Genomic DNA, 15,009 nt, shown 5'->3' with positions numbered 1-15,009 from the left:
TCTTGAATTTACTTGGTATTTAGATCAGGCAACTCAAAATGTGCACAGATTTGGTTTACTTTGGTCCCAGGCCCTCACATGTGTTCACCGCAGAGTAAAACTTCACAGCCTCTCCATCAGTCTAACACCGACTCACCCTCGCCTGTGTGTCCACAGTGGAGTCGGTCTGGCTCGGGCTCACTTTGAGAAACAGCCGCCTTCCAACCTGCGGAAGTCCAACTTCTTCCACTTCGTCCTGGCTCTGTACGACCGACAGGGTCAGCCGGTGGAGATCGAGAGGACCAGCTTCGTGGACTTTATTGAGAAAGAGAAGGTCGGTGATTGCGATATTAATTTTCCTATTGTTGTGTCTATGGGTTTGTCGTCACATTTAAATGGACGTAATATAGAAACAAATTTATTATCATTATTTTTATTTTTATTGTTTTAAATTTCATAAGAGATCCAGATAAAACATGTAACACATACACACACACACACACACACAAAACATCTGTGCAGTTTACAATCGAAAAACTCTCCCGATGTTTAAATAGTTTCAATTTACAGCCCGATTCAACGCAAGCACTTGTTCTATTTAAACAACGGCGGGCCGAGCGTCTCCTCATCAATTATGACACCGTTTAAATTAGCTGAGATGTAGTGGGAGAATTTAGTGTTGGATTTATTTGCCCTCCACACATAAGCAGTAATTACAGAGGAATTAAAAAGCCACAATAACACCATGATTACACATGGAGAAATTACAGAGCTGCCCTGATTTAATTTATCCACACTGAACATAAATCACACGTTTATTGAATGCAAGACCGGTGTGAAGAATTTAATAACTTTAGGCCTGAGAGATGCTTTTTAAAATAACACCAAAAAGTCCTAAAATTTCAATAAACAGCTTAGTGTTTGGTGTGTGTCTGTGTGTGTGTCTGTGTGTTAAGGAGACGAGCGGGGAGAAGACCAATAACGGGATTCATTACCGGCTGCAGCTTCTTTACAGTAACGGTGAGTGAGCTGCCTGTCACACACACACTCACATACACTCATCACTACAAACTTTACTCAATCAGCTTGATTCTGCTTTCTGATAGTTTTAGATTTGGGTGTACTGAGGGTCAACAGGCTGCCAGGATTCATGGCACAAAAACTGTGTTGTACAATGTTTAAATGTGTAAATTGGCCAGTTTCGGGACAAATCTCACTATTTCCAAGCAGCTGCTGCAGGGAATTAGTGGCTGCCTTGTGACTTCATCGCTGTCACTGTGTGCAAATTAGTTTGTCCAGGCTGAAGTGGGCTGTTTTGACAGTGTGAGCTGAAAGTCTGCTGGTTTGCAGGCTGTTGTGGTAGCTGTGGATTGTGGTGTTCAGGCCTATCAGCCCAGGCTACAGCTGAGAGCGATTAAACAACAGCATCGACTGGCAGCAACATGCAACCTCCTCTGGGATTAGGATAAATCATACTGTGAAGTGTGATTATTGATTTGAATCTGTTATATGCCTTAAAATGACTATTGGAAGTATGTTGCTCAATCTGTGAGTGTTATTGACCGTGTGTGTTGAATCAAAGGACAACATTTAACACTGTCAGAAAGCAATATAATTCTACATTTTTCATAATTTAATGACTGGCACAGAAAGTAAGTGATATGTGCTGTATGATTTTGGGCTATTAATAAAGAGACACATTTATTTGAACCACGCTAAGCAGTTAGTGGCTTATGACCCTTCACAACGTGGCTGTTGTGTGCCAGGTTGCACATGTGGAGAGTTTCATTAAAGCTCTAACGGCATATTCCTTAAAAGATTCCTACACTTTGGTTCTGAGCCCCTCCAAAAAGTTAAATTGCTTACAAGATTTCTCAAGAATAAAATTATAGAAAAAAAAAATTAATATGTTTATATTGAAATATGAAATATGTTTCTCTGCTTCCCCACTTACTTAATCACCTTGTGGCCCTTTATGTTTTAAAGGAGCTTCCTATTACGCAGACAGAAATTATTAAGCAAATATATTTTTCCCATCGCCTCACTTTTTTTTATTTTTACCTAATTTTACATATTGTTAATGGAGTTTTGTATGTTGTTCAGTTTGTCAGATTCCATGAAAAGTTTTTGATTTTCTGTCTTCTTCTGCATCCCAACAGGCATCAGAACAGAGCAGGACTTTTATGTTCGACTTATAGACTCCATGACTAAACAGGTAAACACACATTTCAACACACAGACAGACACACACACTCTCTCACGCAGTCTGTCACCTCTCCTGTTACTGTGTTGACAATGAGCTGCTTCACTGATCCGCCTGTACTCCACCGCCCTCCTCTATCTGCATGCACTTGCATACACAGATATGAATGTTTGTGTGTGTGTAATTTTGTGTATGGGTGTTTCTATAGTGTGTGTGTGCGCGTGTGTCTGTGTGGGTGGGTGGGGGCACATACGTACACACACACACACACACACACACACACACACTGCATGGCTCTAGGCGTTTTTGCCTGTGCTTCCCTCGCTGTGATTAGAGCGAGGAGGCAACGAGCAAGTGTTGAGGAACAGGAGTGTAATTCTGCTGCTCACAGTATGAAGTGGGAAGATGTAACGGCACCTCAGGGATTTGGGCCTGAAGAGTAGAGAATTTTCTGATCAGATCCAATTTTTCTGTTAATGCTTGGGTTTTTGTTTGCATGTACTTTTATGACAGAGCGATATAGGGAGAGCAGTATGGAGAGCTATGTGAGAGAGGGAGAGAGAGAGACACACTGAACAACAGGCATTAAGACAGACAGACATTTGAAGTGTCTGTGCTCGATGTTGCTCAGGTAAAACAGTTACAATGTAGACCGTGTGTTTTTTTTGCACAAGAAAGTGAGTGAGAATTGTCTGTGTGTGTGTGTGTGCGTGTGCATGGCAGGGTATTAGGGGCCAAGAAGCCACGCTATGCACTGAATACTCACTAATGTGACTCCAGGCTCTGATAGAGTCTCCCATTGCTGCTGCCACGCTGCACCAAATACTGTGTGTGTGTGTGTGTGTGTCTGGCAGGACTAAGGGACCACACTGTTCTCTAATAACACTGTTTAGTTTGAGCTTGGTGGGGTGACAGCCAGCTATACACATACACACACACATATTGAGCTGCTCTGTGCTCCCAGTGAATGGTCAAGTAGGAAAGAGCCCCCCCCCCCCATCACTTCATCAAACACACACACAAGCGCACAAATACTTTTTTAATTTAATGGCTGATTTTTTTAGCCTTGTAAAACAGACTTTTTAGGTTTGAAAAAGAAACTATTTTTTTTTTTCAAGATGCTCATGTAGGCAGGTGTGTGCTGCACCTATGGGCTGCTGCCTGATGGATTACTAGTGTGTGTGTGTGTGTGTGAGTGGGAGTGGGAGCGGGTTGGGGGGTTTATGTGAGTCATGGAGAAATGAAAATTACAGCATTATTTAGTGCTGTATGCATGTGTATAGGCACTTAGGGAAAACTGCACATGGAGCAACAAAGCAAGCTCGATTGAGTGTGTGTGTGTGTGTGTGTGTGTGTGTGTGTGCATGTGTGTGTGTATGTGTGTGTGAGATACTGAGTAAAGTGGTAGAGGAATGGAAACCTAACAGGTGGTCAAACCAAAACAATCACGTGGTTGGCTAAGCTGGTCAGTGATGTCATGGCCACTGTCTTTCTAACCACACACACACACACACACACACACACACACACACACACACACACTCTGCTGGCCTACCTCGTTGTCTTTATCAAACTTAAACAAAAAAAGTGACTTGATTGTTCAGCGCTGGTGTACCATCAAAGATTGCAGTAAAGTGCTTAATAAGTGCAGTAAGTAAAGTTTTGAGATGTTTCTATTTACCATTTACTCTTAGTCCACTACATTAAAAGAACCTACTAGTTACTTTTCATATTAATAATACAAATAAAGTATAGAAATAGGACTTTATTGACTAGAATTCACAAGCTATTCAACAATATGTAATTTTAATTAATATTATTAGTTTCAAAACGGGATAGAAGGTTTTTAAAATTGGCTTTATAAAAAAAAACACATTCATACAACTATAATTATAATCCAACATTTTTCACATCATTCATTGACGTGAAATAATGCATCAAGAGTACTTTTGCTTCCAAACTTCATGTAGTAGAAGATTGCAGAAATTCTTTTGTATTTTTGCTTATTTAAATATATGTCTATTCAACACTGAAAACCGACTGACCGGTATTATTAAACCAACTAAAAAGCCAAACAAGAGCTTTTAAAATGTTTTTACATCCATAATTTTGGTAAACATTAAACTACAGCGGGCATATGCTGAACCAAAGTGAGACAGGTGTTGAGGATTGTAAAGATTAGTGTTATTAACTCTTACTGAGAGATTGCAATGAGCCATAGAAGCTTGTGGAACAGCAACTTGTCAGGAAGTGACGTCCGGACTGTCTCTGCATACAAAATTTCTGCATCTCATTAATACTTTCCAATCAACCTAAAATGACTGAATGGCAGGTTGGGTTTTGCTGTTTTACTGTTTTGTGGTTGATTTGCACGGTGGTATTAGCCTCATATTACCGATTCCGTTTATTTCACACTTCTGTTAGTGATACCTCTGCCAGAAAAGTAAAGCCCAATGCTGCATTTGCCACTTACTGACTGGCTCCTCCGCTATTTCTGTCTGCCTACCTGTTTTATGCATGTGTGCTGAGAAGGCCAGCGTGTGATTGTGTTAAACAGAGGAAGAGAAGGCCTCCTAGTCTTCAGTAGCTGGTGCCGGCTGATCACGACACTGTCCCAAACAATAAAGCGTCTGTCACCACGGCCCTGTCGAATCACTAGCTCGCGCGTCGACCTGACATTAACGCAGGGGGAAGTGTGTTCCCCTGTTTAACGGCTCCTTGTTTACACGCCGCGCATGTCATGCTACTTCAAAGGGGGAGGAGAGCGCGGCAGATATGCTTTTTGAAAGGCTTGGCGCGGCGGAGAGAGGGAGGAGACCAAGGAGAAAAAGGCAGATGAAAGAGAAGATGGAGAGGTGGCAGTGTGATAACGATGCTGAGACAAACGAAGGCCGGGACGGTTGAAGCAGTTGCACACCTACACAAGAGTCTGTGAAAGACGGTGGATTAAATTTTGTCATGCTGGGAGTTCCAGATGGGCCAAGTTGCCAGGCAGCACAGACCAAGTGATATTGGAACCTTTGAACCTCAGTTAAGCGCATTTAATTTTCTGCAATTGGTTACTTTTTAAAAATCCATAATATCTGAGTCATCATGATACAGTAAAGTCCAAACAGAGTCAAAACAACACAAGGATGGTAAGATTCTGATCCAGGTCTGGTACAGAATGCGATGACTCAACTTAAGACAATGCAAGGAGTCAGGTCCAAAGAGATGGATATTAACAGTATATCTGCAAAGAGACCAAGGAAAACATTTATCACGTATGGCTATAAAACACCGACAGTCTGCAAGTTTTTGCATCCGATGTTTCTGGTTTTGGTTACTTTTAGCACCAGTAATGAACGAATTTATACAAAATATTTCACTTTTTACTCTCGCTGCTGACAGACATCTGCACTTAAACGCAGATGTACTGAATGTGTCATCATATCTGGACAATTCTACTAGATTTTGTGGTTTTGCCGATAGATTTGAGAAAAAAAAACCCTTAATAAATAATGTATGTAAGAATTTATTGACCTTTTCTGTGATTTTTGGAGGCAAACACTGTTACATCAGTCCTAATTCTGTTCATAAAGATGAATGCATTCACCTGGCCCAAGGTGTTTTCTTGTGTGTGCGCGTGTGTGTGTGAAGAAGAGAACAAAAGAGCAAAAGTTCACTAAAGTAGAGAAGGAAAGAGAGCTTGGGATGACATTGATGCATGTTTGTCCATGGTAGGAAGCAAGTTCAGAGGAAGTTGCATGGCCCACTCTTTTCCCATGGCACAAGGAGCAGGCCTAATGGTAGACAGAAGTGTGGCTAATAAAGTACATTTCCTCTTCATTTCTGCCTGCTCTTCTGTTCCCACACTCAGATTTGCTTTCATTAAACCATAATAAAGGGAAAATATTACAGTTTTGAAATGCTGATGAATAGGGATTAGAGAAACCGTTTCAGATGTCTTGGTTGTTGGACCGATCTCATGCCTAACAGGAGCTTCTTTGTTTTGGCTGAGGTCACCTAAAATGTTTTCAGTCTGGATATCTACTTATTTTTTCTTTTTTCTAGATAGATGCGTTTGCTTCAAAAGCAGCTGGAATTGCACATCATCCTCTGTCGTGCTTCTGTGATAAAAGTGTCTCTCGTTTGGAAATAGCTCCGCTATTTCTGCTTTAAACATTGATTATTTTTGTTTCATATTATGCACTTTCATGGTGAGGCATGCACAGCTCTGGAGTCCGGGACCACCAGGAGTGCCTTCAGGCTCCAGGTTCACGTGTCAATACATTTTCAGCAGACGGTTTTCCACTGGATTATATGCACATACATGGAAAATTATAACTGACAGGGGCCCTGGGCCCTAAAACAAATGGTGGCTCCATTTCCAGAAACACAGAGGGTCCTGGAGAAAACTAACTATTAGTATGAAATGCTTTAGGCTACAACAATATTTTAATGGGGCTTCCAGACCATTCAGCCGCTGTCACTGCTCTACATTATTCCACAGAGCTGCAAGCTAGTTTCTCAGGGACACAGCCTATGGTGTCGACAAATGAGGGGCTCGGACTACAATCCTGGCTCATGTTGGGGCCCCCATAAGGAACATGGTTGCCCTGGGCCACCTGCTGGGACAGTCCAGGCTCAGACACATACAATGTTATACCTTATTAAAGTCCTGCCTTTTGTATCCAACCTATTTCTTCACGCAGCCTCATTACCACAACCCACTGTTTCCAAAGGGCAAATAATTCCATGGAGTTTTCTGCATAGTGCAAACCTATGGTGAAATTTGTGTAATATAGATAATAGTCAAACGGTAATTTAGACATGCACAGGGATATTATCCCTGATATATTTGAAGTTAATTCAAGTTTTCAGTTGTATTGGTGGGTAAGCCTTCACTCTACTAAATGCGTTTAATCAACAAGGTAATGTTCCCGTCATGGCAGCAGGTAGTCTGGGATGAAGACTATTATAAAGGACAGTGAAAATTCTTCGCCACTCCCCGCGAAAAGTGAGCCTGTCACTCGGTGAGACTCGCTGCATTTTGGAGCGAGAGATCAAACAGACTGGAATAGACCAAAGACAGACGGGGCGTGTGCATTGATTGATAGGTAGCTTAGTGGTGTGTGACTTGTGCTTTCTCTTTATTCTGCTCTTCTTTAGAAGGACCAGAAATATTGTATAACTGAAGCAGGTGAAGGCTCAGCTGAAACACCTCTTCAACTTCAGATACTGTGACCATTGCTTTCTGCAGATACACCTTTTATATTTTGTAACATTCAGACATTCGCCTGATCAGCGTGTGATCAGATTAGCTGTTTTTTTTTTTGTTTGTTTCCTGCATGTGAAAAAGGTGTGTTTGTGTGTGTGTGTAGGGGGTGATAGGTGCCCTGTGAAGTCACAGTGGGTGTAAGTGTGTATATGTGAACGTGAGGTGTTGCTGCTGAACTGCTTGTTCTCTGAGGTGAAGTGGGAATGAAGCTGTTCCCGCAGCAGCACTGCGAGTGTTTCTGCCACAGTCTGAGGAATTTAAACAAAAAGTACAACACGGCGACGGCTTTAAAACAAAAATGCTTAAAAATTTAGTTTTCCCACGATGCAGCGTTAAAAAAATATAATCACTTCCAGTCACCAATTTCATAGTTGTTGAACACAGTGTACTGAAAACATGCAAATGTGTCTCAGAAGGCAGCGTCTGTGTAGCTTTTTTGACTTTGTTGTAACAAGATTATGAGCATGTTTAGTCAAATCTGCAGAAGTTAGATGTCATATAATATAAAATCACAATTAATATCTTTGTACTGTAATTAAAGCAGTCATCTTCTAATATTCTCCAATTTCCTCATTGTCATGCTTTCCACGAAAAGGCCCAAACCAAAAATTAACCGATTATACTAACATGGAGTCATACACCTGCCATGCTGTAGCCTATTCCTTCATCATGCAGAGTTTCATCGTTGTCCAAAAATAATTAGTACAATCATCCCTGTAGCTCTGTGTACCAGGTTCCTTCATCGCCACTGCTTGTTGTATATTGTCTAACCTACATACTGTAGACTGTCCTGCTGTTGTAAGTATTCATTAAAACACCAAATATGTATTAATAATGCAGTTTAAAAAAGTCCCTAACAAACGCACTATGTACTTTACTCCTGTGTGATTGCAAAAAAAAACAAAAACAAAACCAATGCGTGTTGTTTTTAAACAAGTCTTCTAATTATATATAAGATTGAAGGTACGGGATAATCTGAAATGAAAAAAAAATATTATAAATAATATTTAGGCTTATCCCGAACTTCAGACCTTATGGGCCGCTGCTGCCCTTTCAAACAAAGCCTGATACTATTTTTCAAGAATTTACATTTTTATATAAATGACTTGTATTGATACTTCATAAAAAAACAACTTTTTTCCTCATATTTTTAAATTTGATGATCGTGTGACTTTGAATATCACATATCAAGATATTTCATGAAAGGGCACATTTTGTCACCGTCCATCAACTCAAATTTTCACTATTATATTTTAAACCAACCGCATATTGTTGATGGAGAAGACTATTTGCTGTATTTGAGCTGCATGTTTCTTCCGTTTTGCTGTCAGCTAACAGTGTAATTTTGTACATGTTTTTCTTCTTTGTGCCTTTCTTTCTTTCCAGGCTATTGTTTATGAAGGCCAAGACAAGAACCCAGAGATGTGTAGAGTGCTGCTGACACATGAGATCATGTGCAGGTGAGTTTTGACTGCATCACATGTTTTTCATCTCACCTCAGTCTCTCCTTCCCTGCTCCTCTTTTCCTCTGCAGAACACTTTCATTTCTCCACAAACTTCTCACCAGTCTCCTCTCTGTACTCAATACATTTCTTACTTTGTCACCCTCATTAACCCCCCCCCCTCCAACACATACACACCCAGACACATACGTACGCATACACACAAAGCCATATCCGTTGAGGAAGATGAGTTTTAGCTATCACAGTCATTGCTTTAATTATAATCTAAAGATGAATTTCTTTGGAAGTAGGTTGTGTGGAAAGAGTTCTATTTATAGAGGCATTTTGCCAACCTATCCTATACAATAGAAAATGTGTGTGTGTGTGTATGCATATGTAGTGTGTGTGTATTTGTCTGTGACGCCTGGTTAATTAGGACACAGAGAAACTCATTAGTCAATCTGAACCCTCCTGTTGTTTCATGGCTAACAAATGGGTCTTCCTCCACAGTCTGACTATAAAATATAGGCAGAGACTCTTACTCTTTTTCTCTTTCTCCCTCTCTCTCTCTCACACACACACACACAAAGAAGTATGCATATGCACACTCGCTCATGCACACACAGTTATAAAAATTCAAATTTAGCACACGAATTAAGTTGTTCCTATTCTCTGACCTTGTCACTGAACAACTTTAAGTGTAACAATATAAATTGGGGTTCATCTATATGCACAAGCAGGGATTTTAACCGTGAAATCAGGCACACTAATATTTTATTTTATCGCCTGCTGAATATTCCTCAGGCAGTTCAGCTGCAGAGGTTTATGGAAAACCTATTGAAATTCGGATGTGATTTACAAGGAATTTATGAACAAATTGTGTTTGGCAACAGGTTTTGCTGTAAATTCTTGTTGTTCATCATATGGGGATTGAATTGTGGACTTGATTAAACTGGTTTGCAATGCATCCAGTATACAGTAAACATGAAGTTGTACAGTAGAAAAGCCTCCTTCCTGCGTCTGACCTGCAGGATTATTCAAACATTTGCTTGTCTGCAACAGCCGCTGAGGTCAAAGTTACGGCTGCTGCCTCGTGTTCTGACATGCTGATTCTGCAGCAGGGACCCTGCCCACAACACACAATGTAGAACACACACACAAAGAGCTCAGGGTGTCCATTAATCAGTGTGGCTCATTGTCATGGTGGTGCTATTAGCCATATGCTCCCAGACAATCTGCTACCACACAGTCCTGCATGGAAAACCAGGTTGGAGCTCTGGCATAAACTGATGAAAGCTTTTACTCCAGAGAGATGACTGTACTGTGTATCTCATGAATTTAGTAAAATATTGGTTCAAGTGAATCTTTATCTATGTAGAGAAATGTCACATGTCTTAAAAATGTCTGTGTCCATATTGAAAAACTGGGAGTTACACTCTAAAATGATGAAACCCAGACTAAGAAGAAGAAATACTACTTCCTGTAGCATTTCTAACAATACTACAGCCAGTGTTTTGTTTGTGATGACAAACAAAACACTAAATGCAAATTACGAACAAATGGAGATAAACTTTTTTGACTTAAAAAAAAGTTTTATTCACCTTAAACAAAAATGAGCACAACTGTCAAATGTTCATATTTAAATAATTTATCGAAATTCATTTGGCCCTAAATGCTTCAAATTGGATGTTTTTGGTTTACAATAAAGCAAAGCAGGAAATCATCACATTTAAAAAGCTAAAAACTGATTTTTTTTAACTAACTTACATAAAAGACTTGAATTGTGATAATTTCAATGATCCATTGACTAATTGTTTCCGTTGACTTCCCTTAAAGCTACTATAAGCGTTTATTTTTGACATTCTCATGTAAAGAACAGATGGACATGGCATCTCCTGTTCGTGGTTTTGAGACCCTATTGTTTACAAGTGTGTTTGTGTGTGTGTGTGTGTGCGTTTGTGTACAGTGGGAGGAGGGGACAATGTAGGGGGAGAGCAGATGATTAGATCACCAGGATCCAGAGCAATGAGTGCTACATTACCCCCATCCTGCCCCTCGTTTTCCTTCCCACCTCCCCTCCATTTATTACATCTCCCACTCTGCTCCCTTCTCCTCGTCCTCCTCTGTTCTTCCTTTTAATCTCCCCTGCACATCTATCCCTCCCCTCCCCTCCTCTCCCTCACCCCTTCCTTCCACAGGCTTAGCTTTCCTCCTGCTCCCCATTTTCCCATTACCTTATCTCCTGTTTCGCTCCTCTCTAACCTCTCCCTGGTTCTTCCCCTCCTCTCTGACGGGGTCGTGTAGTGACCCAGATCATAGAGCAGCAGAAAGGAAGTGACAGGATGAGCAGAAAGAGAAGCAGAGCAGCAGATAGTGGAGACAATATGTGTGGTGTAACGTATCATTCTCTTTCTTTTCACCTCTGCCATCTGCGACGGTGGGAAACCTGAGAAGTCTCCCCTTCCTCTTCTTCCCACCCAAAACTCTCCTTTGCCCTCCCTCCTTGTCCTCTCCCTCTCACTCCCTCGCTTTAGTTTTTCCTCCCTCATTCACCCTTTCACTCTTTACGCCACCCTGGCTTTATCCTCCACCTTTATCCATAATTGATGCATATAAGAAAGCCTCTTTGACAGACTTGTATGCACATGCCAGTTTTTTTTCAGTATACTCGTCCCCCTTCACCTCCTTTTAGCCTTAGGCCTCTGTACCTCTATACCTCACCTGGTCATCCTTACAATTGAGGCTGTAGTTTTTTTTCTACTTGGGCATGAAAAACTAAACTTAACTACACAGATTTTGTTCAAGTAAGCAGTAAGTGAGACTTTCTTAACACAATAAAATGTGTGCAGATCCACACGTATTTAACAGTTATTTTCTGGTGTTTTATCCATGTCGTTAATCTAGATTTAAAGAAATATGGTGGTGGGGGCCCTTACATGCCCCATCAATCTGCTGAACTCTATCTCTGTGTTTTTAAGTTAAACTTTTTAATTTCCTGAGCAGTGTTAAAAGTCCACCCATGGTGATTACACACCTAACAGAGAAATCAGATATGCCAGGATAAGCCCACCCCTGTCTAGTTCTATGCCGAGGGAGTACAGATCGTACATGTCTCTAGATGGAGGAGGTTTATGCTAAGTAGCAAGGCAGGATGAAGAAGTGAGCTTCAGGAACCATTTGGCGTTGCTATCTGAAGTTGCGGGAACAACCTTGCGTACGCACACAACTGTGTTAGGGTTAGCAAACACAACTAGTAAGGTTACATTAAGACACATAAACTTCAGGGTGAGATTAAGTAACGAGACAAACTACATAAGAACAATATGCTAAATACAGTGACCGAGTCACACACGTACTTCTTTACTGTAGCAAGTTAGTGCATCACGTTGTTCAACATTCATCTTTAAAGTGCACAACGTATCACACCGGTGTTGAAACCTGAACCCTGGACTGGCTTTTTAATTTACTACTGTACACTTCGCCAGTAACTGCAACTAGTGGTGAACGTTAAGGCCACACCTCCAGCCAATCATAGTCTGGGCTCGTAAATAATGTTAAAGCTATTGTTAATACTGTAGCTTTCTGAAATGGCCTACTGGAGGACAGCGTGCAATCTGGTCTGTGTGTAAGGAGGGATTTAGAAAAAAATAGAACCATTTTAGGTTAATAAAATGTCCATGATATGTTTAAAACGCACTAAAATGTATTTCAAATGGTCGAAATGGCCATAATACCAACCCCTTAAAGTTTTTTTGACATGTGTCCATTATATGCAGCATCATTGTTCCAGTCATCTGGGACATTCCTGGCACTCTATTCATGTGATATGCTAAGCGACTAAATGAATGATTCATGCATTGTGCTCAGCTAATAAACAAAGAGATTTGTTAAATGTGGAGCTTAACAAAACAGGATATGTCACTGGCTTGGAACAAAATCCAGAACTGAGCTGGCTTTCGTATAGCCCAACACCAGTCGCAAAGATTGGTTTAGTGGTGAAGAGAAAAAACGACGTCAAACATAATGAGGGCAAAGGACAAATTCACCTGAGAGTACGTTTTACTCTCTTCTGTTGATTCTTTGGCAGATGTGAAAAAGAACAGCTGCCCATCTGTATGTCAAAAAGAATAACAAAAGCAATAATACGCAGTGTCCACAAAAATCACATATCAAACCGTCTTGTGGTATGTTGGGATCGTTGATATTAATCACCGGAAGTCTTATCAAGCTGTGTCTTCGGTGATATATCTGTCTTCAAACGTCTCCACATACTGTACAGTAGGCTCACTGTGGATACAGTGTATGTATAACATGTAGCAGCGCTTGGAACATGTTACAAAATGGCTAAGCTTTCCAGCTGGCTAGTCGCTTAAAAAGTGTATTTCTTTCAGATCCAGCTATACACTCACTTTCCTTGTCATATGAGTCTATTTTTATCCTTGCTGTCAGTGTAGACCTGCTCGATGTAGCAGACTCCTGTTGGCCTGCTTTAGTTATATTTGATCTATTGCAGTGAATTCGGTGATAGGTTCTCTGCATTAGTACAAAGCACATAATGTTACATGGTAGCACTCCCATTTATGACAAAATCGGAACTTCCATTTAAGGTACTGTGTCTTCTTTAGGTCTGACTCTTCTCTAATGTTGCCCTGTGTCTTCTTTTCTCTTTTCCTCCCTTAGTCGCTGCTGTGACAAGAAGAGCTGCGGAAACCGTAATGAGACACCCTCAGACCCTGTTATCATCGACAGGTACTGTCTCTCACTCCGTCTGAGTCTCTCTCTCCTACCCCCACACACACACACACACACACACACACTCACTTGGACATGGAACTGTGTTGAACTGTTTGAATGCGGGCGTAAGATGGAATGTTTTTGTGTTTGGATAATCTGCTGTCACTCCTGAAATAGATGCTCCTCAGATAGAATCAGTCGCCTCTGAAAAAGACAAAGTGCAAAGACTGAGTCTCAAATGTTTCATTGAGAGGACAAATAGCAGGGGTCATGTGTATTAGGAAGTAAGAGTCCATACAACATTTTATTTATGTGCAGTTTAGTAATGTGCAAATGGGAAACAAGCACATCAGCTGTTCAGATACTGTTTCATTGATGGATTCAGACTCATGCGCACACACACACGCACGCACACACACACAACCACACACGCACACACAGACTTGAACGAACAAACAGGGCTCAAATGAGTACGTCTACATAATGCAAAATACAAAGCTGTTTATTAGCAGGAGCTGTCTGTCGCTCTCCCTGCTGCTCCTTCCTCCTGTGTGTCTGTTGTGATGGAGGACTGAAGTTATCCCTCCCTTACCCCCCTTCTTTCTCCCTCTCGGTCTCTCCTGCACCAGCACAGAAAAATGGGTCATGAGCAAAGAAAAAAGTGACAGAGAAAAACTGAAATGAGATCCAACCTCATTTTAATCTGATTTCTTCTTGGCAGTTGTTTTAACCCTGTGTGAGCAGGTTTTCCTGTGTGGATATATTAGTAAAATAGTGCTGATTTTCATGAGTCTCACTGCACAGTGAGAACACCCGGTACAACCTGCCTCAAGTAAGGATACACAATATTGAATTCTTATGCATCTTATGTCATTTAAAAAGGATTATTGGGAAGATGATCCAGTATGATCCTATGTAGGGCACTAATTCATGATTTTGTGAAATTATTCTGTATCATTTTTCATGTAGAACATATTTACACCACTAATTAGGTGTCACTGTATCTACAGTGTTTTCTTCAGTACTTCTCCGTTGGCTACAAAGTATATATTGCCTGTTTATATATTTAACATTTTTATGCTTTTTTAACCTGATATTCAGTTGTCCACAATATTCTGACTCCGTTTTAGGCATATTAATACTTTCTCCGTGAATTCAGTGACTATAAGGTAATTTAGGAGTATTTTTTATTTAACGAACTAAAAATTATATCATTATTATGTATTTTCAGTTCCAGGTTTTAACCCGAGAACAATGATTTGGCACAGTTTTGACAGCTGAGACAGCCAAAGGTGGAAAATTATTGTTGTCTTCTTCTCCATCAAAATCCTCTAAAGAAAAAAAAGGTTTTAGGTAACATAACACTTTGTTCTTTTTGTTTTCAGAGGTCA

The 15,009-nt window shown here is 40.6% G+C and overlaps 1 protein-coding gene across 4 annotated transcripts in view; it reads left to right on the top strand.

Annotated features, from left to right (window-relative positions):
* The window catches only part of LOC137107887 (transcription factor COE1-A-like), an 85,024-nt gene that overhangs the window by 1,256 nt on the left and 68,759 nt on the right, over positions 1-15,009 (top strand). For 3 of the 4 annotated variants that reach the window (XM_067492017.1, XM_067492016.1, XM_067492013.1), the window contains exons 2-6: positions 157-313; positions 936-999; positions 2,139-2,194; positions 8,829-8,902; positions 13,565-13,633. In XM_067492017.1, the coding sequence (XP_067348118.1) occupies positions 157-313; positions 936-999; positions 2,139-2,194; positions 8,829-8,902; positions 13,565-13,633 (420 nt within the window). The remainder of the gene's footprint in view (positions 1-156; positions 314-935; positions 1,000-2,138; positions 2,195-8,828; positions 8,903-13,564; positions 13,634-15,009) is intronic. The other variant, XM_067492015.1, reaches the window with a different exon arrangement.

The sequence above is a fragment of the Channa argus genome, chromosome 22 (assembly GCF_033026475.1).
Source record: "Channa argus isolate prfri chromosome 22, Channa argus male v1.0, whole genome shotgun sequence".
NCBI lineage: Eukaryota > Metazoa > Chordata > Actinopteri > Anabantiformes > Channidae > Channa > Channa argus.
The sequence above is the reverse complement of the archived record's forward strand: the minus strand, read 5'-3'. Positions and strand labels throughout refer to the sequence as shown.